The sequence below is a fragment of the Eumetopias jubatus genome, unplaced genomic scaffold (genome assembly GCF_037043125.1).
Source record: "Eumetopias jubatus isolate StellerSeaLion01/CBP00866 unplaced genomic scaffold, mEumJub1_p1.0 scaffold_9, whole genome shotgun sequence".
Lineage (NCBI taxonomy): Eukaryota > Metazoa > Chordata > Mammalia > Carnivora > Otariidae > Eumetopias > Eumetopias jubatus.
The window spans coordinates 126,178,615-126,203,530 of record NW_028274815.1 but is presented as its reverse complement, the minus strand read 5'-3'; the positions used below and the strand labels follow the sequence as shown (position 1 = coordinate 126,203,530).

The window sequence follows — 24,916 nt, the reverse complement described above, 5'->3', positions numbered from 1 at the left end:
GCAGCCCACCTCGCCTCTGTAAACAGTGTGGTGGCCCAACGGCAGGGCAGGCCCGTGGGCAGAGGCCTGATACTGGGAGAGATTGCTGAGCTGGTAAGAACCCCCCCTGAGCACCTTCAGACCTTCTTCCCTTCCCCTAGACCCCAGAACATCTGCTCCCTGCCTAGAGGTCCTCAGAGGGCAGCACAGCCAGCAGCCCGAAGACTAAACCCTGAAGCCCATGGTGGCCCAGAGCTGCTCTTCCTCCTGACCCCGGGCTGTGAGCCCTAGCTGGCTGCCCCCTCACTGGCGGCTCCAGGTCGAGCAGGAGTCTTGCTCTCTGCCTGGGCACAGCCCCCAGTCCTCTGCTCCCTGGAGGCAGGAGTGCAGGCCTGGCTGTGGGATTCTGGGGCCTGCAGATAGACGATGCAGGGCTCTGGACTCCAGACTTAGCTACACACAGGCAGAGGCCACCAGAGACCCAGCTGTGGGGCCAGCAGGGCGCGAAGTTAGACACTGGAGCCCTGGGTTGGGGTGTGAAGGCCCAGGGGTCGTAAGAAGGTGAGCCTGGATGTAGAGGGTGTGGTTCCAGGACTAGCTCCAGGTTCTCTGCCTTCTCGGCCCTCAAGACCCTCACACATTCTTAGGGGGGTTTCTGTATTTCCTTTTACAAATGAAACAAGATGGTGATAAGATGGTAAGGATCAGGGGAGGACGGGGAAGGGATGGGACCTATTTACACGGGAGATGGAGTGAGTTCGAGGTGAGGGGTTGGGGGATCGGGCAGGGGGGGGGAGCCCTGGCAGAGCCATCATCTTCCTATGACACTGGCAGCCTGAGTCCTGCTGCCACCTCAGGGGGAGGGTCCTGGGGTCTGCTCAGCCCCAAGAGGCCCGAATCTCAGCAGTCCACACCAGCACCCTGGGGCTCCTCCTCCCCGCAGGATGTGTTAAGTGGGGTGCGGCTCGCGGCTAGGGCCCTGTTCGCGACCCGAGTCCCGGTCCTTGTTCTCTGAGCAGGAAGCGGCGGAGCCGGAGCTGTGGCTGCGACCTGACTGCCGGTAGGCGGTACTCAGCTCCTGCAGCCGCTCTGGTGTCGGCCCCCACTTGGCAAAGCCAGGGTCATTCTGTAGGAAGAGCACGGCCGTGTTGTGGACAGCCTTGTAGTGCATTTCTTCCCTGTGAACAAAGGAGCAGCTCAGGGGGGGGGCTCGGCCTGGCGTGATCGGCGCCCCCCCACCACGCCCTCCCCGGGCACCCACTTCTTGCAGACGTGCTGAGAGCCACTGCGGTACTCGTGCTCGAAGGCAGGCAGGACCAGCTGGTGGCGTTTGAAGCGGCTCTGCTCCATGCGGGTGAGCGCCGGCGTGGGGGGTTCTCGCCACTCGGGGATGAACACGATGAAGGACAGGGGCTCTGGTGAGCTCTCGAGCAGTTTCTACGGGAGGGGCCGTGGGGTGGACATCAAAGGCTGCCCTCCAGGTGGCTGGCAATCCTGCTTGCCACCCCCACCCCCCACCTGCAGCAGCACACCCACCTCGAAGTGAGAGACCATGGCATCCATGAGCTCCTCGCAGAATGGAGGGTTGGCCTCAAAGGAACCACTCAGCGGGGAGAAATCCAGACAGGGCCTGGGGACAGAGGTGAGCATCCTAAGTCCTACCAGGACGCAGGCCCTCCACCAGAAATGGGTGCTGCCCCCACGCTGTCGAAGGGATGGACCCTTGTCGGGCCCTAGGCCAACATGCATCCTTAATTTCATCCTGGGACAAGGTGTGGCCGACCCCATTGAAGGGCTGAGGATGGAGAGGCTCAGGCTTGGTGGCCAAGTCCACCAAGCCACTTAGTGGAAGGGCTGGGGCTCAAACCCAGTTCGGACTCCGTGGTCACCACGGCACAGGCCCCAGCCAGGAGCTCTTGTTGTCTCAGACCTGTCTCCTCTCACCTGTGCTCACTCCCCTCCACCCTCCCGTGTTAAGTCTGTAAGGTCGCAGAGGTCTGAATTGTCACTTCCCATGCCTCTCAGTGCCTGGACCAACTCACCGAGAAACCCACAGGCTGGGGTAGGGGCTAGCACAGGCTCCCGGAAGTACAGCGACCAGTCCAAAGTCACACAGCTAGCAAGGGGTGAAAGCAGGGACTACACCCAGGACTGCCCGATTCCAAAACCCTAAAGCATTAGGAAGTAGCCGGCCTAGGTGGCATCTCTGCTCTAGAGGAGCCCTTCCCGGGCCCGGACAGAAGGGCCCCGGCAGCCCCTGGCTCTCACCCGCGGGAGCCGAAGTAGCCATCTGTGTCCGGGAAGGCAGAGCAGTACTGGCGGAAGTAGCAGTTGAGCGGCGAGGCGAAGCACTCAAAGCTGACGCCGAAGAGCCGGTGGAGGGCCTCAAAGACGTGCACGGGCAGCGATCCCTGCAGGCCCGTCCCCTCGTAGAGGCCCACGCCAAACATCATCTGCACAGTGGCCGCCGTCAGCCTCCGGGGCTCAGCACGCACCCCCCTGCCCCGCCCTCCAGCAGAGCCCCCCCGCCCCCCGCTGCCCAGGGCCTGTACCTGGTACCGTCGGAGAAGACACCAGACGCGGGGCAGGAACCTCTCAAAGGCAGCGTCGTCAATGCAGCTGTAGCGGTAAAGCAGCCACTGCGAGGCAGGGAGCGGTCCTTCAACAGTGCTCCCTCCCTCCCTTCCCACCGCCCCCCACCCGCCGGCCTCCTGCTGGGGACCTGCCTCCCCTTCACCCCAGCTCTTACCAGCTTACTGAAGTAGTTGCGGCTGACCTTGACCATCTCTCCCTTATACCGGATGCAGACCACGTTATTCTCCATATGCATCTCCACGCTGGGCATAGGGGGCGCAGACACGGCCAGCCGTACCGGGTAGCAGTACACCAGGCGGGGCTCCACTTCTGGGGCCTCCACCTCCTCTGTGGGCAGGGAGAGCAGTGAGGGGCCACCCTGCCTCGGCTCTGCTCATTCGCAGTGCCTCCTGCGTGCCGGGGGCCTCACACACGTGTCCCAGTGACCGGGGGAGGTGAGTCTTGTCGCACAGAGGAGCAGAATGCAGCTCAGACACTTCCGTAACGACATTAACAGCCAGGAAGTCAGCAGGGGCAAGAGGTGGTGGCCTGGGTCAACATGCTCTGTACTGGCACAGGCCCCCAGTTGGCCAGACAGGAGTATGAGAACTGCATTGCTCTCCTAGGGATTACGATGCCTCATTTAGGGAGCTTTCTGGGCCCAGCACTCAGAGTTACCCCTGAGTTCACATAGCCTGTGGCCAGGCACTAGAGCGCCGTGTGGGGAGATGGGGGCTTACAGAAAGCAGGTGCAAACACAAGTCCGCCTGACTGCTGCCCCCCGGCCTGTCTGCACCACCTTCTGTCTCTCCCTTTCCCAGCCCTTCTCCAGTTCCTAGAAGAGGGCTGAAACCCCCAAGCCCAAGGACAGCAGGTCCTGCCCCAGACACTGCTGGGGGAAACAGACTTCCCCAAACCAGCCTGCAGCCTAGAGGCTCAGCCTCGCTTGTCCCTTCCGTCAGGGCCCAGGAAACAGAGTTGATGGCCTCACGGCTGGCTCCCTGCCATTGGCTTCCTACCTGGGATGTTGTTTTCTTTGAGGATGGCAAGGTGCTTCTCACGGATCCGCTTGACGTACTCCAGGGAGATGTGGTAGATCTTACTACAGATGCCCTCCACGGAGTCCTTAGCCGCGGCTGACACGTGGGGGCCACACTGCCTCCGCAGGTGCTCCAGGCGGTCCTGGAGGAGACACTCCTGATCAGGGCTCTAGGGTGCTGGTGGGGGAGGGCTGGAGGCTTCCAGCAGTCCTCGTTTTCAAACACGGCTACTTAACTAGCTGTGTCACTTAAGACAAGTCCCTTGGCATCTCTGAATCTTATTCCTCAACTGTTAAGGGAACACAAAATACTTACCGGATAAGACAGTTTGAGTATTAAATGTGATCATTCCCATTAAGGGCTTAACCAAGCCCCCGGCATACAGCAAATGTGCAATAAATGCCAGCACCTCTAGTGGGGGTTACACTGTGCCAGATCCCATGACAATTGCTGGGGAAACAGACAAAGCAGGCACAGTCCCCGCTTATAAAGCATTTGCCAACTACCAGGGAGAGAGACCATTACAAAACGGGGTCCTTGGTCATTGCAGATTTGAGATCTGAGCTTTTAGCAACTGGCAAGGATTTAACTAGGCATTTGTAATTTTGCTGAATCACACGTGTGAAAGTGATGAGTGAAAATGAGTCACTCTGGCTAGTGAGTACACCTACCTTTGTCACTCTACGTGTCAAGTACAGTTACTATCGTGAAGTGCGAAACCTTGTCTCTTGTGAAAAATGATCCTGAAAAGAAAGCCCATTGCTAGTGCTGGTGGAGAGTTAAAGAAGTGACGGGTCTGGGCCAGAAAACAGAATCGCTGCGGACACAGTAAAGCAGGGCATTGAATCTGGTGCCAGTTCTTCACTGTGGCGAACGCACACACCCAAGAAAAGGCAGTTTGTCCATCTGTGTCCAAAAATCTATTCAAGGGAGATGTTCAACATTCATTAAGTTGAAAAGGCAGCTACTTATGGTGTGTGGCCAAGCACAGGATTCCATTAAAGAACCTTAATGGAGACCATCTTTAGGACAGAGCCAGGAGCCTGGACAAACATCTCTACATGCGGGAGTTTGGGGACTGATGAGCATCAAAGGTCTGCTGAACCGCACAACAGGCTGCTGTGGGGTCCTGCCCAGCCTAGGCAGGCAGCTGGAGGAAGGAGCCACAGAGCCTTGCCACTGGCCTCCTTCCCCGGGGCCACTCACCATGTAGTCCTCCTTGGAGGCTGAGTGGTCCTTCCGCAGCCAGCTGAAGGTGTCCTCCACGTTCCATTTGACCACCTTCCTGCTGTCGGGGGATGCACTCCTGCCAGTTGAGGGCACATAATGGAGCCAGCGGTTGGGCATCTGTTCCACGCTTACTCCTCCCACCCCACCTGCACTGACATTCGGGCATCAAGGCTTCCCTCGCAGCCCTTGTGTTGCCTTTGGGAGCTGGCCCTCCTCCTGCCACCAAGAGCGATGACCGAGCTCCATGAGATGGGCCAGAGAGCCCAGGACCTCCCCACTCTGATCACACACCCAGCCTGCTGGGTTATGCCGAGAGCAAACCTGGATTCAATGAGCCGCCTCGCGGCCTCTGCGTATTTAAAGAGCAGACGCTTGGCTTCCTCCCGGAACTTGATTCGGGATAACCTGGGACCGAGAGCAGGCAGAGTGAGAGCCCTTCTATACAGGACTGGCCACACACCAACCCCCCCACCCAACCCAGTCGGCCCCAGCTGTGGGCCTGTACCTGATGGGAATGTCATTCATGATTTCACGAAACATGGAAGGTGACACGACCGGTTCACAGTTGCTGGGCAACAGGGGGTCAGAGCCTTTATCCACGACCTTGCGCTCCAGCATCCAGCGGTTGAAAGATTCCCGAGGGGGCTCGATGCCTGTGGAACAGACGAGCTGGTGAAGGTCTGGCTTGGTCAGCAGCCTCCACGCAGGCCCAGCACACGGCAGGGGGGGCGGGCACCGGAGGGGCAGCAGTAAACGGCACTCCGCCTGCAGGCAACATCTCCCAGGTAGACTCAGAATCGTGAGTTTTCTGCAGAGTGTTAGGAAACGTTACTCGGAAAAGGGGAAAAGAGAAACACTACATTTCAGCGAAGTTAAGCAGGCTTCTTTACTAAAGAATGAAAGCTGCAGCTCCCTGAGGACTTCCCATTCCACCTCTCCTCCCAGCAGCAATGCCGTGAGGTGCAGGTACTTTTGGTTCTGTGCCCTCTTACAGAGCCACGAGAAGGCTTCGCACATACCTGACGGACAGTAAGCATTCTGGAAGTGTTTATGATGGCGTCTGCGGTTACTGATGCCAGTCTTTCTGTAAGCAGTTAGCGGAGCTGGGGCTCCAGCAGGCCTGCCCCCTCCACAGCCTGCACTCTCAAGTGCTAGGCTCCACTGCGCCATTCCCAAGCCCAGCTCTTGGCTAAGGGTGGGCGGAAACAAGGGTCCTGAGGCCCAGGAGGCAGTTACCCTCTCGCTGCTGGCACAGCTCCCGATAGTGCTGCCGAAGCTTGAGGATGAGCTGGGAGCGAAGCAGCTCCACCTCGGGGTGTGGGGGCAGCACCTCTGAAGGCCCCCGGTGCTTGATGACAGCGTTGGTCTGGATGTCCAGATCCCAGTACACCCTTGGGGCACAGAAAGCACAGAGGAAGGTAGAGGCAAGGGAGTTGGGGTGCCCTGCCACCACACCCCACGGTCCCAGGCACACATGGACAATGGATGCCCCCAAACCAATCAGCAGGGACTCACTCGGTGGGTCGGAGGAAAGCTGCCTGCTGTTTATCTTCGGGGGATGTCCCCCACATCTTCAGTGTTGGGGTTCCTGGGATACTGGGGGAGCTAGGCACCGATGGGCCTGTGGGTGTCACGGGGATTTCAATCTAGAGCAAAAAAGTAGAAGGCACCAGGGTCAAGAGAGCCGGCCTATGGCTACTGCACCGGCGCAGCTGGTGAGCTGTGCCCCAGGCCCCCTCCTGACCGACCTGCCACTGCCCAGCCCTCGCAGGGAACCTGCTGGCTGCCCGCTTCGGGCAGCCGCTCACCCCCCACGTCCTCACAGCCCGCAGACGCTCACCTTGGGCTTCTTCACACCATTGCCGCTTGGCTGCTCTTCCGAGAGCTGCCGCTTTCGGGGCTTGTTCTCAGCCGGGGGGGTTTCCACCAGGCTTGAGTCTTGGGGCAGTGGGGTCGCATTCAGCCCCAAAGGGTCCGACTGGTGGAGGGAGACCAGCAGAGTTGCAACGGGAGCCAGTGCCTTAAGAGTCCCAGTATTACAGAATCCTGATGCCCTCCTGCCCCCAGCTCCTACTGCTCCAAGAAGAGCAAAGGGGGCTGGGATGCAGAAAGAACACTGGGCTCCACCCCTGCCTGCCTCTTACAACTGTGTGACCTTGGGAGAGTTACGTCCCTTCCTAATTCCCTCACCTTCAAAATGGCCGTGCTAAACAGGCCCAACCTCCTGTTGGGAAGATGATTCAATGAGTGCAGGAATATTACCAGTTAATAAGACATCTGGCAGGAGAAGAACCCTCTGTACATGTTAATTTCTCCTCCTTAAACACCAGAATGAGAGGAATAAAGGGAAAAACTCAAAAAATGCTTTTTTTTTTTTTAAAGAGCAAGACCCCATGGATGAAATTCCTTTGGTGACCCCGAGTAGGAGTGATGGCAGGGTAGCCCTGAAATCACATCAGGTTCGAGTCCAGCTCTGCCTCTTACTGGCTCAAGGTCTTGGGCCAGTCATTTCTCATCTCTGACCCTCAGTGTTTTCATCTGCAAAATGGGGCTGCCAACTGGCTTGATTATGCCCAGTAAGGAAAGTCTGCCCCACCTGATAGGGATCCAAAAGCACACGTTCCTGCCAGACGGCCCCCTCACATGGACACTATTCCTAGAACGTGCTTCTCCCCTCTGACAACTTTCACTTCACTAACTTTGTCACCTTAAGTGCTAATTCAAGGAGAAGCATTCCCTGTGCCCTCCCCTCCCCGTGACTTCATGCACATGCCACACTTCGATCCTTCTGGCTCCTCAGTAGACTGTGGGCCCCCAAGAGTGCAAGGGCAGGACCAGGTCCATCTCGCTTATAACTGCATCACAGGCACAGTGCCCAACATGGAGTTCAAGTTCAGCCTCACACACATTACAATCATCTCTTTACGTGTCAATCTCCCCTACATGAGTGTAGGTTCCATGAGGGCAGGGAGTGTGTCTGTGTGTCATTGTATCCCTAGGTCCCAAGATGGGGCTAGGCAAATAACAGCTGCTCAAGATAGATTTGGGGAAGGCCCAGATGCTAGAAGCTGCTCAGGAGCCCTGCCCTGGGCTGGCACTCACGATCACGTCATGCTGGCCCAGCACAGGCATCTCCCACAGGGACTGGTTGGTGAATCGGTTGAAGTAGTAGGGACGGTTCTCCCTCCGGCTCCAGCACTTCTCCCAACCCGCATGCACCAGTTCCTCTGCAAACAAGCATGGAGCCCAGCCAGGTTCAGGGCTGCTCCTGAGGCATCCTTCCTACCCCGCCACCCTACCCTGCCCCTCGCCAGTACCTGGGAGGTCCTGCACCAGGCGGATGGGCTTTGGAGAACAGGGCTGGCTCTGATTGGAGGTGCCTGGGGAGTGACTCAGCAGGGACGCTTCCTCCCGGGGGCTGCCGTGATTCTCATTGGCCATCTCAGCACCCACACCGGACCTGCCACACAGAGGACCGAAGGGTGTCAGGCCAGCAGGGCATGGAGGTCAGCTCCACCTCTCACCCACCAATTACAATCCACTGAGGGCTCCACTGACCACTTGCAGACATGAAGAAATCAATCCAGTCCTGTCCCTGGAGGGCCAGTGTGGTACCAAAGGAGCCCTGGGATCTAAGTCCCAGTTCCCCCAACTGCAAAATGTTGCTCCTTCTGCCTGACATACTCTCCCCAATTCTCTACCTGGCTTGTCACGATGTTCACGTGCTCCAGGAAGCGTTCCTGGACTCTCCACCCGACCCCCCTCTGCGGGGCCATGAACACTTCCACTGCGGCACTCAGTCCTATCAGCTGGGTTTATCTACCCATCAGACAGTCAGAACTCCCAGGGCTAGGAACTGGGTCCAGTTCATCTCTCCAGTACTCAGCAGGGTACCTGGACCCAATAGGAACTCTATTCATTCTGCAAATATTTACAAAGCACAGAGTGGCACAGAACACAGAACAGGGTCTGCCCTTGAGAAGCTATTCCCACAAAAAAGAACAGGAGGACCTCTTTCCTGTTCCTACCCAAAAAAATCTAACTGTAACAGAGTGCAGCCCAGAGGGAACATGGCATCTAAGTGGCTGCCTCATTCTGTGCTTCAGGGCAGGAAACAATCTGTTGCTAAAGAAACCAGTGGGACTGAGAAGAAATATCTAATTCAGTCCTTCCTAATCCCCAGGTGAAATGTACTTTAAATACCAGGAAGCAGGTCAGCTCCTTCAGATTTGTATTCTCCACGACCCCCACCCAAAGCACATCCAGCACAAGCCTCAATGGCCAGTTGATTCCCAACCTGGCTGTTAAAGACTCCTAGGGGCCCAACGGAGATTGGACTGGTGATCCCAAAGTTGTTCTCAAGATGTCACAGCACCCAAAGAAATCAAACATTTACCCACAAAAAGAGCACAAAGGCATGTTGAAACATCAGTTATCTTTGCTTGCTGAAATTTTATCAACTCGTTGTGGTCACACTGATTATCTCATGATGATCAGAAGCTCTGATTGGCTGTTGACAACATCATAGGAATCACTGGGACATTAATTTTATTTGTACAGTCATAGATATCTTCGTTAATTTGGAAAGGGAAAAGTGAGCGGTTACTTCGTCGGTACAGCTTGGCAGTAAAAATGCACAGAGCAAGAGAACATACATACAACCAAAGGGGGCAGTCATAACAGAAAGGTTCGGAAGCACGAACCAAGGGGGAGAAAAGGCTTGATTCTCTGGGGAGGAGGGATTCCCGGTGCCTTGGGGCTGAGCCCATATGTCTTAAGCCTGCAAAAGGTCCCTCTTTTTCTCACCCTCTGGGGTCTGCAATGCTAGCATGAGAGGGTTTTCTTCTCCGACCGGATGGACCCCCACGTCACAGGGTCCCAGAGACAGGGGGGAGGCCTGCAGGAAGGCTCAGCGCGGGTGGGTGGGCTGGTCAGCAGTGGAGTGGATGGGGGCCCAGGGAATTCCTTGCATCAGCAACTGCAGAGCAAAGAGAAGAGAGCGTCACAGACCTGTGAAATGCTGCAGCACACGCACTACAGCAAGAGGGGCAACGACACAGAGCAAGTTGGGAGCCCCCAGGACAGGGCAGGGGACACTGTGGGAGATCTGGGGATTTAAGGGACGAAAATGATACTTCTCAAACTTTGCAAACCAAAGGGTTCACCTTCACAGACTTGCAGCCTGCAGTCACACAGGCCCCGTGCTGAGAAGGGCCCTAACTGGTTTCATGCTCTATGGTTGTGGTCTTAAAGTTTTCAATACATTTTTAATAAGCTGGCCCGTGTTTTCATTTTGCACACTGGACCCCACAAATTGTGTAGCTGCTCCTATCAACTAAAATATCCCTAAGACAAGAGAAAAGTGAACATACCATTTGGCCCTTGAACAACACAGGTCTGAACCATGTGGGTCCACTTACACAGTTTTCCCAATACAATGTGCTACTATAAACGTATTTACACTTCCTTATGATTTCCTTAGTAACAGTTGCTCTTCCTTAGCTGACTTTATTGTAAGAATACGATGTATAATACACATAATATACAAAACACGTGTTCATCCACTACCTATGTTACCAGTAGGGCTTCTGGTCGACAGGAGGCTATTAGTAAAGTTGTGGGGAGTCGAAAGTTCTACTGGGATTTCCAACCGTGCCGGGATTGGTGCCTCTAACCCGTTATTCATGGGCCAACTGTACGTATCAAATCCCAGGGGCACGCTCCCAAGCCACCCACAGTGAGTGAAAAACACACTTCTTTGAATCGATCTTTTAAAACCACAATAATAATCATATATGCAAATGCATTACATAACACAGCATGTTCATCTTTATTGGCAGACAGTTTCCCCAACAAATATCGTGTGACACTGATGCAGTAACTGAACTACGCAGAGACAGCAAGAACAACTCAGCTGAGAGGCCAAACGGGGACACTGCAGTGTTTTCAAAGCCAACTGTGCATCTCGAGGGCTTGTAAAACAATTCAGATTCCTGTCCCTCACTTCACGTCCTAGGACTCAGGAATGGGGAAGGAAGATTCATCTCACAAGAATTTGTATTTTTTAAACACACCCCAAAAGGTAGGCCTGGGAAACGGATGACAAATTTTACACCGCTTCAAACCTTTACCAATTTTTTACGATTAAAAAAATTTTCTTAATTTCCCAGGTGATTTGGAAGCAGCAGGTCGGCGGCCGAAGAACCGGCTCTGGGTTTGGGCAGAGGGTCCAGGTCCTTCTGCCGCTTTCCGACTCACAAACAGGAATCATTCGACCTCTGTGGTCTCTATACGTAGAGTCTAGCGTATTGTACACGTTAAGTAAGAAATAACTCTATTATTAAGGTAATGTTTTTATTTATCCAAAGGCTTCCCGGCCCCCGCGCATACCGCAGTCTGACAGCGCCGACCAGCTTAACAACTGTATCTGCCCGACCCGAGGAACCCGCAAGGAAAAGAACCCGGTTACAGGATTGGAGAAAGATGGGGCGGGACCATCTCAGTAATTCACCAATCAGAACCCTCTGACTCAGGAGGGCGGAGTCAAAGGACTGGCAAAATGCGCAGGCGCGGGGGCCTCTCAAGGAGGGGGCTCCCCCCCCCACACACACACACACACACACCCGAGCGCGCGCACACCTTCCCCTCCCCCCAACCCCAGCGGGGGCGGGCTGTTTGGCGCGCGCGCGCCGGCCCATCTCTCGGGCTCCGCCCCCCGCCCCACCGCGCGCTCCCGCCCCCGGGCTGAGGCGACTCAGAGTCGGAGCCCGACACAAAAGCGGTGGCGGCGGCAGCAGCGGAGGGGCCCTAGAGGCCGCTCCGCCCGCGCTCTCCGGGCCCAGCTCCCTCACCCAAGCTACCGGCCCGGCCGCCCACCCGCAGGCCTAAGATGGCGGCGGCGGCAGAGACAGGGCAAGCGGTGGCCCCGAGCGGAAAGCGCCAGAGGGGCCACCGCTGCCCGGCTTCGGATCCTCAGACCCCGGAGCGACTCGCGGCGGGACCATGGCTTCCTGGGGCTCTTACCTGCCCGGAGCGGACTCGAGGGGACGCGGCTACACGTTCTGCTCGACCTCCCGTTTTGCCGCCTCCGCCTCGCCCTCCCCAGCGCCGCTGCCGCCATCTTGTGTCCCGGGCCGGGACTCCGCGCTGCGCATGCGCTGGTACCGCCTCTGAGGGACCTCGCCGCTGCCGAGCCGCCATCTTGAGTGTGGCAGGACCGGCCGACTCCACGGACCCGGCTTGCTTTCGGGCCCCCTCCCCTTCCTCCTCCTTCCCTGTTGTTTCATGCGGGTCTCAGGAGGGCACGGGAGCTTTGCGGTTTGTGGGGTGTGGATTGAGGAAGGAACGAGCTCACAGGCACGTTCCCTGCCTCAGTTTCCCTCCGCGAGCACACCCGCCCGGGCTGGAGGACCTGGGTGGGAGGTGCACCGCCTGGGCCGGACTGAGAGTGCGCACCGGGGGGCGCGGGGCGGGCTGGGAACCTGCGGGCGCCCGGCAAAGACGCCGACCCGGGGGCGGAGTTGTGACGCTGCTCTTGGGCCTAGCAGGGACCTGGGTCCTAGCTCCGGCGGGGCTCTGCCGCTTAAACGTCCAGTCGCTTGCCCTCTCTGGGCCCCTGGCAAGAGTGTTTTCCAGCCATTTTCCATGTCCAGGATGCAAGCAAATCGAACTCCCACTGTGAGGCTACATAAAAGTTACAAGTGCTCTTGTGTAGAAGAAACTCAAAACAGCCGTGGGAGACATAATAAAGGGCTTTGGCAAATTTAGGAAATTATTAACTAAACGCATCAGAAAGGCTCTCCCGACACTAACATACCTATGGCTACTAGTTGCGGTGCTAAGCCGCACTGAGAGCTCAGACCGGCCACCAAAGGCCGGCAGGAGATGCAGTTGCTAGGTACCCCATGCCCGGCTCCCTGCAGGATTCTTGGGTAGGGGCGGGCCGACTCGCTAGCTCCACCTCTCTCGGGCCGCCTTCGTAAACTGACCTCTCAACCGTAGTAGCTTCAGAGGAATACGAGGTTGCCACCTGCTGTTGGCCTGGCGCGTCCGAAGCGGAGCCAGAGGCTGCAGGTACCCCAGCTGGGCCGCAGCCTCTGCCGTCCGCGGTGCCTGCCCAACGTGCAGCCGGCTGGGGTTGGAGTGTCAACAAAACCGGAGGCAATAGTATGAACTAGGGTATTCATCAGTCCGGCTAGGTTTAGAGCCCTGCTCCTCCATCCTAAATGTGTGGCCTTGAGGGAGTTGTTGGACCTCTTTAAGCCTTAGTTTCCTCTAATGAAAGATAAGTCCGCCTGCCTCGTAGAGGTTTGGTGAGAATTAACTGGGATGACTCCTGTAAAGTACTCAGCACATGTGGTACCTGGCATTTAATAAACGTTAGCTATTACCGCCTCACGGGGTTATGAGGATTGCTCCAAGTAGATTTGAGCCCTCTAAAAATAAACCTGCCCCATATAGGGTGAAGCCAATCCTGCCCTCACGGAGCATCCAGTTCACTCGGGAAGCTTCATAGGAAATCAGATGCCTGGTCCCCACCTCAGACCTACCTGGGGGACCACATGTTCTGCTCTCCCTGGGACAGTCTTGATTTATGGCTGCTGTCCTGGCATAATTATTAATATTGCCTCCTTTCTCAGAAGCCCTGGTTTGGACGATAAGTTATATGGTCACTCTAGACTTACAGATTGCCCAGTTTTGCAAGCTCCGCAGCTAGTTCTTATTAAAACTGGAGTGTAAAAACCATATAGTCATTGCTGTCTATTCTTGCTTTTATGCTTTCAAAGTATCTTTTCATTTGCTGCTCAGAGTCTCACATCCCAAGTGCCTATTCCTATTTTACCATGCAATCCTCTCTAAGAACTCTGAGAGTAGAAATGATTGTCAAGTCTACCCGTGGGCAGACTGAGGCTGCGGGGAAGGGTCAGGGGTCAAGTAATTGTACGAGGTAATATGAAGTATTAGAACTGGGGTCTTGAGGCCAGGGTTCCCAGCATCAAAACCCAAAGCCAATTCCATGAAACCACACTGCTTCCCTCTCTTGTGGGGAAGGGAATCTGGACTTTAGGGAAGTGACTTGCCTGAACTCACACCGCGGTCCCGGACAGCTCCACTTCAGACTCACAGTGTCAAATGAACACTGCTCTTCGCCTTCATCTGCCTCCCCAGACTGGTTCCTTCCAATGCACTCCTCACATCTCCCTTCTCCTTGCTTTCCACGTACAGTCAAAATCAGCGTCTTCTTTCCATCCCCTTTCCGACTACCCTAGAGCAAGACCCATTATTTTTGAAACCTTCTTGTTAAGAATAGCACACATACGGGGGCGCCTGGGTGGCTCAGTCGTTAAGCAGCTGCCTTCGGCTCAAGTCATGATCCTGGGATCGAGTCCCACATCAGGCTCCCTGCTCAGCGGGAAGCCTGCTTCTCCCTCTCCCACTCCCCCTGCTTGTGTTCCTTCTCTTGCTGTGTCTCTCTCTGTCAGATAAATAAAATCTTAAAAAGAAAAGAAAAAGAATAGCACACATACAGAAAAGTGCACAAAACGGAAATGTAAACCTTCATGATCTGTCACAGAGCGAATACCCAGGTGAACATCATTCAGCTTGAGGTATCATCAAGCACAGCGTAATCACCACTAATTTCGTGATAATCACTTCTTTGCTTGTATAGTTTTACCACCTAAGCGTGTATCCCTAAACACAATAGTTGCATTTTGCCTGTTCCTTGAACTGTATACAAATGGAATTATACAGTCCTATGCTGTGTTGGCCTTCTTTTGCTCAACATTGCACTTGCAAAACCCATTTATGTCGTTGCATGTAGCTAGAGTTCATTTTCATTGCTGTCTTCTGTCTTCCAAGGCATATTTATCTATTCTACTGTTGGGAGATATTTGAAGCCCCCCAACCCCATACGTCCCCCTGAATTATTATAGATAATAGTAATTAATAACAAAATAATTGTATTTAAATAAATAGAGTTAATCCATTGCTTACTTATGTGAATATTTGAATGAATGAATGAGTGAATAATAAGACCAGTCTCCAAACTGCTCTTCCTGTCCTCCAGCCTTGCTTCTCTCCTAGTCCGTAATCTCCCCTGCAGTCACAGAGATCTCTTTAAATCTGGGTCATATGGCAAATCTGATTCAGTCACCCTGGGCTTAGAACCCTTGACTATCTCCCCACTGACTGCAGGATGAAGTCCCAAACGCTTAACCTGGTTTACAAGGTCATAATTATAATGAGAGCTACCACGGCAGAGCATTTACTATGGTTGTGCCGAGCACTTTCCATACATTCATGTTATTCATGATCCGGACCTTCAAACCACCTCTCCTTCATCAGACCCCAGCCATCTTGAACTAGGGGTAATTTCCCCAGAGGTGACAGGTTCTCTTTGACCTCCGGCCTTTGCATATGATGTTTGCTCTCCCTCTTCCTCCCCAACTGGACTCATTCAGCCCTCAAGTCTTACTTGAAAATTTCATGTATTTTTTATTGGGGGGTTGGGGGAGGGGCAGAAAGAGAAGGAGAGAGAATCTCAAGCAGACTCCCTGCTGAGCGCAGAGCCCGATGTGGGGCTCGGTCTCACAACCCTGAGACCATGACCTGAGCCGAAACCAAGAGTCAGATGCTTAACCGACGGAGCCACCCCGGCGCCTTCTTCAAGTCTTACTTTATATGTCACCTCCACCAGGCAGCCTTCCCTGAACTCACCTTCACCCAGGCTAGGTCAGGGACCCCTCTTCTGTATTCCTGTAGCAGCCTGTGCTCAGTGGACTGCTCAAGGGTGGGGCTGGGGCTTGTTCACATCTGTAGCGCCCATACCCAGTGCTGTGCCTAACCCTCTGTAAATATTTGTTGACCATGGACAGACCACACTGGGTTGAAGCCTGGGTGACTTTTTCCAGGTATCCCTGTTTCTATTCCAGGCTCTGGTTTCTGTGGCGGGCACACCAAGGCAGCGCCCTTTGAGATGCCGAGAAAAGCATGATCTGCCTGCCGTGGCAGAGTCCCTGCCAGCAGCCTGGGGTCCTCTCTCCCAAGGTAGGGATGAGCAGGTCAAGCAGAGATCCCGGGGCTTTCAAGCACTCCATCAAGTTTTCTGAAGAAGCTTCGTGAGTTGGGAGAGATGGTTGAGATAAGCAGGGCTCCTCCAGCTTTAGCCAGTCTTGGTTGGGAGACTGCTGGCTGAGCCTCTGAGGACCTCAGCCTCAACTCAGGACAAAGCCCAGTCTCCATATTAAAGCAGAAACATAAACATACAGGGGCGCCTGGGTGGCTCAGTCGTTAAGCGTCTGCCTTCGGCTCGGGTCGTGGTGCCGGGGTCCTGGGATCGAGCCCCGCGTCGGGCTCCCTGCTCCGCGGGGGAGTCTGCTTCTCCCTCTCCCCCTGCTCGTGTTCCTGCTCCTGCTCTCTCTCTCTCTCTCTCTGTCAAATAAATAAATAAAATCTTAAAAAACAAAACAAAACATAAACATACAGGCTCAGGCTGCCACATACCCTCACCCACTTGGTCTTCGCCCTTACAGCAGGAAGCTGCTGAGAGGGAGCCACACATCTCAACCCCTGAGGTCCAGGCAGTCAGGGAAGGGAGGCTCCAGCGTGATCCTGATCCAGGTGCCCCCACCCAGGTCTGCCCAGAGCTGCCCACAGACGCTATTCTGCAGTTTAAATAAGACTAAGGCAGTTTCCGAGGCCAGTGGGCCTGGCCCCAGGGAAGCTGCGGCAGAAAGTCTTCCACCCCAAACTGTGGTTTCCACTGGGAGTGGCTCTCTGACCATTCTGGGGTCAGATGAGAGAAGTCATTTAGGCCAAGAATAGACGAGGGGAGTGGGGCGTTTCCTCTGATCTTCCCGGTCCTGTAGGTGTCTGATGTGGTGTCACGCTCCCCTCCATTTCTTCCTTGGGCTGGGCATGGTATGTGGTGGGGCCTGCCCCAGAACCTTGAGAACCAGAGAGAAATAAGACAGACTCTTTGTCTTCAGGCTGCTCACAGCGGAGGTGGGGAGGCAGACGCATCAATAAACCCTCTGCTCCAGGGAGCTAAGGATTCTGCTGGGCTGACCAAGGGGCGGGGCGGGGGTGGGGAAGGCTACGGAAGAGAAGGCTTCAGAAGAGATGGCAATGAGCTGACTCTTGCTGGAAGGGTAGGACTTTCCAGGTGGGTGAGGATACAGCCTGTACCAAGTCCTGGAGGGGTGGAAAGGGGTGGTGTGTTGGAGGAACTCGTCAGGCGACAGGGAAGGTGCAGGTCGAGCCAGGGTCCTGGACCCCAAATTCAGTCCCTGTTCTGGGTGAGCACCCAGCATCTCCAGGTGGTGTCTGGGTCATCTCAGGATGGGGTCAGGGGGCACCTTCACCCTCCCCACCCATTCCTTCTGATGCCTGTTCTTACTACTTTGGGCAGAGTGGCCACGAACCAGGATGTTCACACCCCTATGAGCTGAGTCTGCAGAATGAAACCCCAGACTTCCCCAAAAAAGAAGCCAGGGTGACAGCTGGCAGCTTCGCAAACATCTGAGATCAGAGGAAACCTTGACCTAAAGAGGGGGAAGAGGGAGGACACCAACTGAGCCTGGGTCCCAGCTGAGGGGTTCCTAGGACGCTCGGCTTCTAACCCAGAGATCTCAACCCTGGCAGGAAAAACCTGGGGTATAATTTATATATGCTGCGAGATTCACCTGTTTCAAATGTACAATTCGATGACTGTGAGTAAATGTGCACAGCTGTGTAGCCGTCACAACTCAGTGTTAGAACATTTCCGTCACCCCAAAAAAGAGCTCTTGCCCCTGTTTGCCATCACCCCCTCTTCCCACGCCCCAGACCCAGGTCACCACGACTCTGCTTTCTATCTGTAAAGAATTGCCTTTTCTGGACCTTTCACATAAATGGAGAGTCTTTGCCTCAGTCCCTTCACTTTGCATCATGTTTTTGAGATTCAGCCATGTCCCAGCACTGATCAGTAATTCATTCTTTTCTCCTGCTGAACAGTCCTCCCTGCCACACACATACACCACGTTCTGTTTATCTGTTTGCCAGCTGCTGGGCATTTGGGTTGTGTCCACTTTTTGGCTGTTGGGAATGGTGCGGCCACGAACATCCGTGTGCAAGTGTTTGTGTGAACATTGGTTTTCCCAGTTGTGGCGTGGACACCCAGAATTGGAATCGCTGTGTATGCAGTAAGTGTGTGTTTAGCTTTATAAGAAACTGACAAAGCACTGCGCTCTGTTACATCCCCAGCAGCAGCCTGTGAAGGTTCTCATTTCTCCACATCCTTGCCAATGCTTGTTACTATCAGCCTTTTTCATTATATCCTGTTGAGGAACTTTTTAAAAAACACCCACTGATGCCTGGCCTTCAGCCCAAGCCAATTAAATCGGAGTTTTGCGGGGTGCCTGAGCAGCTCAGTCTGTAGAATGTGTGACTCTGGATCTCAGGGTCATGACTTGAGCCCCACATAGGGCATGGAGCCTACTTAAAAAAAAAAAAACAAAAAAAAACACCACACCAGAGGGGCACCTGGGTGGCTCAGTCAGTTAAACGTCTGACTCTTGATCTCAGCTCAGGTCTTGATCTCAGGGTCGTGGGTTCAAGCCCCGTGTTGGGCAACACACTGGGTGTGGAGCCTACTTAAAAAAAAAAAATCAGAGTTTCGGGTTTGGGGCCATAGGTATTCAAATCATAACGAAACAAAGCAAAACCCTCCCTACTTTAAAAGCTACTAATGTGCAGGAGGGCTGAAAAACAGTGATCTAACTTTAGGCCTGGAGTTCCGGCCTAGGCACTGAGAGGGACCTCAGGCTGGCCAGCAGGCTCTCCCATACCAGGAAACATAGGCGCTTGGGGGTGGGAGGCAAGGTGCCTCCCAAGAAGGTACATGAAGTCCCAGGGCAGCCCAGCCAGTTGGAAGGTGAGGTAAAAGGGCCTGGGAGTGGCTTGGGTCAGGGAGTCCTGATTTCTGCACAGCCAGCTGAGATCCTGAGGGAGCACCTCCCACCCCGTGACTTTAGGGATTGTTCAGGCCCCTGAAAAGATTAGCAAAGTATGGCATTCCTGGCTGCAGACCAGCTCCAGATAACCCCAGAAAGATGTAGGGAGAGGGGTGGTGCCAGCAGGAAGTATAAGGAGCTTAGAGGCTCAAGGGGGGGTTAGGTTGGCGCTGCTCTGTCCATGATAAAATCTCCTCTTTTTGAAGGGTCTGTAGATGGTAATAACGACCCACTCTCTATGTACTGGACCCTGTGCTGGGCCCTGCGGACACAGCCATGAGTATCAGGCTCCTGCCACCATGGGATTTACAGTCTGCTGGAAGAAACGGCCAAAAAAGAATGAAACAGAACAACAGGAGGTGATGGGGAGGGGTCCTCCCAGGGCAGGTGACACTTGAGGAGAGTTTCGAGTGAATGAAGGAAGCTAACCACTCAAAGTCTGTCTGCAAAGGTGCGTCCAGTGGAGGGAAGGGTCAATGGCAAGCTTGAGACGGAGTGAGTTGGTGTCCAGGCAGTGGTGGAAGATAGAGAGGAAGGTAGGCAGGAGCTAGGAGGCCGGGAGTCCTTCCGAGCTTGTGGCCAGAGTCCAGGTCTTATTTTGTGTGTGATGGGGAGTGAATGAGGGTTTTGAATAGGGTAGTAAAATACTACCATTTCTACCTTTTCAACATCCCTGTGGTTGGTGCAGGAAGGCTAGATCTTTAGGGGAATAGTGATGCAGGCAGACGAGACTAGTTGTCCAGGTAAAAGAAGAAAATGGCCCAGACTAGTAGTGTTGGTGCAAATGGAGAGGTGTGCATAGAGCAGGGGGAGCACCTTTTGGAGTTCGGAACACCAGGATCTGCTGACATGAGCTTTCAGGAAGTAAGAGACTCAAAGGATTACTCCCCTGCTTCTGGGTGAGCTTGGAGCATCTGGGTGAACATGGGCCCGTGATCTGAGATGAGAAGCCTGGGAGAGCCCCAGAATTTGGTACCAGAGTGGGGACAGTGCTGAAAGACGGCACTAGCTGGGTGGCAACGGGGAGGGAGGCCGGAGGGCTGTGATGTCCTCATGGCTCCTGGCTGTGTGTATGTTGGGCTCTAGAGACTGTGGTAGCAGAGCATCTTGGAAAAAATCAGGACGCTGGAATGTGTCCGGTGTTTCTTGCAACCTTTCGAAAGGCCTGCAAAGAGACAAGCATAGGCTGAAGATGGTGACCAGTCCTCATCATCAGAAGGAAAAGTCACTACTGCTTGCCGCCCCCCTCCCTTCAGTTACTTGGAAATTTCTATTTCTGGCTTAAGAACTCCAAACATCTAGGCAGCACTGTTCAGATCTCCCACCCCTTCCTCAATGCAGTGGGTGGCTGGGAAACCCATGCTGAGTGCTAATGAAAGCAGGGACAGGAGGGTTAGAGAACTATTAAGAAAGAGGCCCCATGAGTCAGAGTCAGCTAGAGGCTGCAAGAGGCATGGAAGCTGGGAGGGAGGGTGAACATGAAGAAGAGTAGACAAGTCAGAGGATGAGTAAGCTGCTTGAGGCCCAGTTGCTGGAGAGGTACCAGGGACAGGGGTGCACAGGACCTGGGAGCTGGGGAGCAACACCCTATGAAAAACGTTGGAGTGCTTGACTTTGAAACCTGGACGATCCTTTGGGGGCCAGGTGGCCGGCTCCATCCACAGAAAAAGGAACCGGTCTTCAAGGAGAAAATGGGAAAGAAAAGGAGAAACCAAAAGGCCAAGTGTCCAAGCTTTAGAAGCCACAGAAAGGCAGTCAGCAGCTCTGTCCTGGCTGAACTCAGAAAGCCCCAGTCCTGTGTTTCTCTTATCTCCATTTGGTAAATGTCTGGCCCCCACCATGCGCCGTCATTCTGCTTATTTGGGGAGATGTAATCAGAGTCTCCTGGTAGAACATCTGCCCCCTACACATACCTCTTCCCTCATTCCAACTCCGCCCCCTGTCGCACATTCCCAGGCACACCCACAGACCAACACAGGCCTGTCCGTACACTGCGGGGAGAGGGAGGGGGTTCATCTCCTGAGGGGTAGCTTGGATGCACGTGGGGGGGGGGCGGGGGCGGGAGAATGGTCAGGAGGGGAGATGGGCTGACGCAGCTTCCCCAAGCCATGCAAGGATCCAAAGAAAACACAGCTGGTGAAAGGGGAAGGGGGAAGGGGGAAGCCAGGCTACACATGTTGACATCTTGGGCAGAAATCCAACTTGGTGTCCTGTGGTGAGTGGAGCCTGTGTTTACTTACTTGGACCAGTTCCTTCCTGCCGCTGTACCTCAGTGTGCCCGTCTGCAAAACAGGGGCAATGATAGCTATCTCAAGGAATTGCTGTGAGGATTAAACGGGGTCATTTAAAAAGAGACGCAAGTGAGTGGAGTGGTTACGAGCAAGGGCTCTGGAGCCAGGCTGACTTGAGCTAGTTCCTTAACCTCTCCGGGTCTCTATTTCCTCATCTGTAAAATAGGATGATGATACCTGTCTTACAGGACGTTATGAGTTTTAAGTGAGGTAATATCTGGAAAGCACTTTTTGTTTGTTAAACAACTAGTTAATACCAATGACCAGAGACATTTATTGAGCCCTTTAGTGTACCAAGTACTAGGTTCAGCATTTTATTTTTTTTTTAAAGATTTTATTTATTTATTTGAGAGAGAGAGAGAGCACATGAGAGGGGGGAGGGTCAGAGGAGAAGCAGACTCCCCGCCGAGCAGGGAGCCTGATGCGGGACTCGATCCCGGGACTCCAGGATCATGACCTGAGCCGAAGGCAGTCGCTTAACCGACTGAGCCACCCAGGCGCCCTAGGTTCAGCATTTTATATACTTTTTTTTAAAGATTTTTTTTTTTTAATTTGAGAGAGAGAGAGAGCAGAGCCAGGGAGGGGCAGAGGGACAAGCAAACCTCTCGGCCCAGTGGGGAGCCTGACGAGGGGCTTGATCCCAGGACCCTGAGATCATGACCTGAGCCGAAGTCAGACGCTTAACCAACTGAGCCACCGAGGTACCCCATTTAAATTTTTTTAAAAAGATTTATTTATTTATTTTACAGAGAGAGTGAGTTGGGGGAGGGGCAGAGGGAGAAAGAGAGAACCCTTCCCACTGAGCGAGGAGCCAGATGTGGGGCTTGATCCCAGGACCCTGAGATCATGACCCAAGCTGAAATCAAGAGTCAGCCGCTTAACCGACTGAGCCACCCAGGTGCCCCAGCACTTTATATACTTTATTTAAAATCTCACCACCACCCGGAGAGGTTGTCGGGTACTAGATCATCCCCAACTTACAGATGTGGAAACTGGGGCTCTTAAAGAGACTTACTTTTTAATTTACTCTAGAACAGGGGTTTGCAAACTACAGCCCATGGGCCAAGTCCAGCGAGGGGTCTGTTCGTGTAAGTCTTGTTTATAGCTGCAATGACAGAGTTTGAACAGCTGTGACAGAGAACACAGAGCCAGCAAAGCCTAAAATATGTACTATCTTAATGACCTTTTACAGGAACAGTTCTCTGACCTCTGCTCTAAAAAATGACAGAGGCAGGATTTGAACCAGGTCTGTCTGATTCCAAAGCGCTTAATTAATGCTTTGCTCTCCTCGTGGTTTAACAATATCGCTGTGCTGGGTGCACAGTAGAGGCTAAAAAAGCATTTCTTTCCTGTCCCTTTGAGTGCTGGGAAGTCCCTCCTTCCCTCTTCAAAGACAGGAGTGAAAGTGGAAAGGGATTTGGGCCTTCTGATCTCTTCATCCCTCAAGTCAAGTGTTGAGGAACCGGGGAGGTTGCCAAAGACCTTCCTGGGCTGCCCGTCTGCCAGTATCACTGAAGTGTAAGCGTTGGGGGCACAGGCTTTGGGAGAAAGGGGAAACCCGTGTGACAGAGGGGCTCAGGCTGACAGGGCAAGTCCCTGGATTCAAGGCCAGTGAGTACATCTTGTCCCCCAGCCCAGGGCTGTGTTTAGAGTCAGTCGGGCTGAGACAAACGAGGCGCAGGAGTTGCTAAAGAATCCAGGGTGCATAGGTATCACTTGCCCCCCAGACACATCTGAGGGCTCCAAACCAGTTTAGTCACTCAGCAAATAGGCAGGACCTCCTCAGTGCAGGCATTGTTCTAGGTACTGGGAATAAGTGGGGAACCAGATCCCAGCTCTCACGGAGACCGACCATGTCTCCATTAACCAATAGTTTGGCAAACCAATATTAAATAGTCACAAGGTCTATAAAGCAAATAAACCAGGTTGATGGGACTGAGAGTAACTGCTAGGTAGGCAGGGAAGTCTTCTCTGAGGAAGTGCCATTGAAGCCGAGACCAGCATGACAAGGAGCTAGCTGTGGGAAGATCAGGTGGAAAAGCATTCCAAGCAGAGGGAAGAGCAAGGGCAAATGCCAGTGTAGCCAGAGCAAAGGAGGGTGACAGAGGGTGGGTGACAAGACAGGGGTGCACGTGTCACGTGCCTGGAAGTCTGGGCACGGAGGCAGGAGTTTATTCTGAGTGTCATTGAAAGCCACTAGATGCTGGCGAAGGATGCTGGATGACTGTAGCTGACGTTTTTTGAGCCCTTACTACATGCCAGGTGCTCATCAAGTCCTTTAAATGCATTAACTCTTCTAATCCTCACGAGTAATCCAGATGTGGAAACAGGCCCAGAGAGGTTAGACCACTGGCCCAAGATCACGTAGCTACATTTAAAGCTCACTGGGGCTGCTGTGGGGACAGTGACGCACAGGAGACAAGAATCTCCCACAGGAGATCCCAGTGATACAAAGACTGAGCTTGCATTTCAGTAAGAAAGTGAGAAGAGGGGGCGGCTGGGGAGCTCAGTCGTTAAGCGTCTGCCTTCGGCTCAGGTCATGATCCCAGGGTCCTGGGATCGAGCCCCGCATCGGGCTCCCTGGCTCCGCGAGAAGCCTGTTTCTCCCTCTCTCACTCCCCCTGTTTGTGTTCCCTCTCTCACTGTGTCTCTCTCTGTCAAATAAATAAATAAAATCTAAAAAAAAAAAAAAAAGAAAAAGAAAGTGAGAGGAGTGGCGCCTGGGTGGCTCAGTCGGTTAAGCGTCTGCCTTTGGCTCAGGTCATGATCCCAGTGTCCTGGGATGGAGCCCCGCGAGCCCCACATTGGACCCCCTGCTCAGCTGGGCAGCTCCCTCTGCCTACCGCTCCCTCTGCTTGTGCTCTCTCTGTCAGATAAATAAATAAAATCTTAAAAAAAAAAAAAAGGGAAAGTGAGAAGAAAGAAAACTAACATCTGCCAGGTTTTCTGCTTGAGCCAGGCTCCAGGAAGAGCGAGGGCTACTAGAGTTCAAAGCTCGAAGGCACTTCCTCCTCTGGATATCCTTAGCTCTTTCTTCCTTCCTCTCCTACACCCTTTCTGTCTCATGTGCTTGTGGTGTGTGCCCCTAACCTTAATAGCCAGCATTTATTTGGCATTGATGGTGTGCCACGTACTGTGCTCAGCACATGCACTAGGCACTTTTAATTTATTCTCGCAACAACAACCTTATTGTTTCTGTTTCAGAAAGAGGGAACTAAGTCTCAGAGGTGCTTCAGTAAGGGGTCCAAGAATTGGACAAATTCCTAGAATGTGAATCCTGGTCTGTCAGACTGGAGTCTAAGCACTAATGACTGGGCTATAAACACCACCTCCCACCCTTGCACAGTTCATGGGTTTTCCAGTAGTTGCTGCATGGTGGTCTTTCCCTCTGGTTTCCTGCTAGGGTGGGTCTATATTAGTGCCAACCTCATAGGTTAAGAAGATTAAATAAGTTAGTCTCGATCTAGGATGACTAACCATCCTGGTTTGCCTGGGATGGAGGGGGTTCCCTGGAAGGGAGACGTTCAGTTTCAAAGCTAGGAAGATCCTGGGCAAATCAGGACGTGTTGGTATTCCTACCGGGATGAGTGCTTGGTGCTACATACATGTTCAGTGGACACTCACCTTTATCGCTTTTCCTTTCCTCTTTCCTCCATCGGATAACAAAAAAGGTAGCAAGCACTACTCTGTGCAGGTGCCAGGAGCTGGGAACACCCTGCAGGCAGTAGATAGAGATACTGTGCTGAGAACCTAGCTCCAAAGGTGCACACACACACAAAATCCACAGTCCCTGGGAAACACCCATCCT

At 53.7% G+C, this 24,916-nt stretch overlaps 1 protein-coding gene and 1 long non-coding RNA gene across 2 annotated transcripts; both read right to left on the bottom strand.

Annotated features, from left to right (window-relative positions):
- Positions 1–619: 619 nt before the first annotated feature.
- PCIF1 (phosphorylated CTD interacting factor 1) lies at positions 620–11,988 on the bottom strand. Its single transcript, XM_028121882.2, has 17 exons — positions 11,847–11,988; positions 9,630–9,801; positions 8,141–8,283; positions 7,926–8,050; positions 6,664–6,801; positions 6,339–6,469; positions 6,060–6,214; positions 5,329–5,476; positions 5,145–5,228; positions 4,800–4,899; positions 3,573–3,735; positions 2,729–2,901; positions 2,532–2,618; positions 2,248–2,432; positions 1,516–1,609; positions 1,241–1,416; positions 620–1,157 (listed from the first exon to the last, which is right to left on the bottom strand). The coding sequence occupies exons 3-17, from the start codon at positions 8,262–8,264 to the stop codon at positions 929–931; spliced, it is 2,112 nt and encodes a 703-aa protein (XP_027977683.1). The 5' UTR covers positions 8,265–8,283; positions 9,630–9,801; positions 11,847–11,988; the 3' UTR covers positions 620–928.
- A 7,432-nt stretch (positions 11,989–19,420) lies between these two features.
- On the bottom strand, positions 19,421–24,794 carry LOC148163608 (uncharacterized). The gene is made up of 3 exons (XR_015769024.1): positions 24,733–24,794; positions 21,058–21,099; positions 19,421–19,982 (listed from the first exon to the last, which is right to left on the bottom strand). It is a non-coding gene; the product is annotated as an uncharacterized LOC148163608 (long non-coding RNA).
- Between the last annotated feature and the right edge of the window lie 122 nt (positions 24,795–24,916).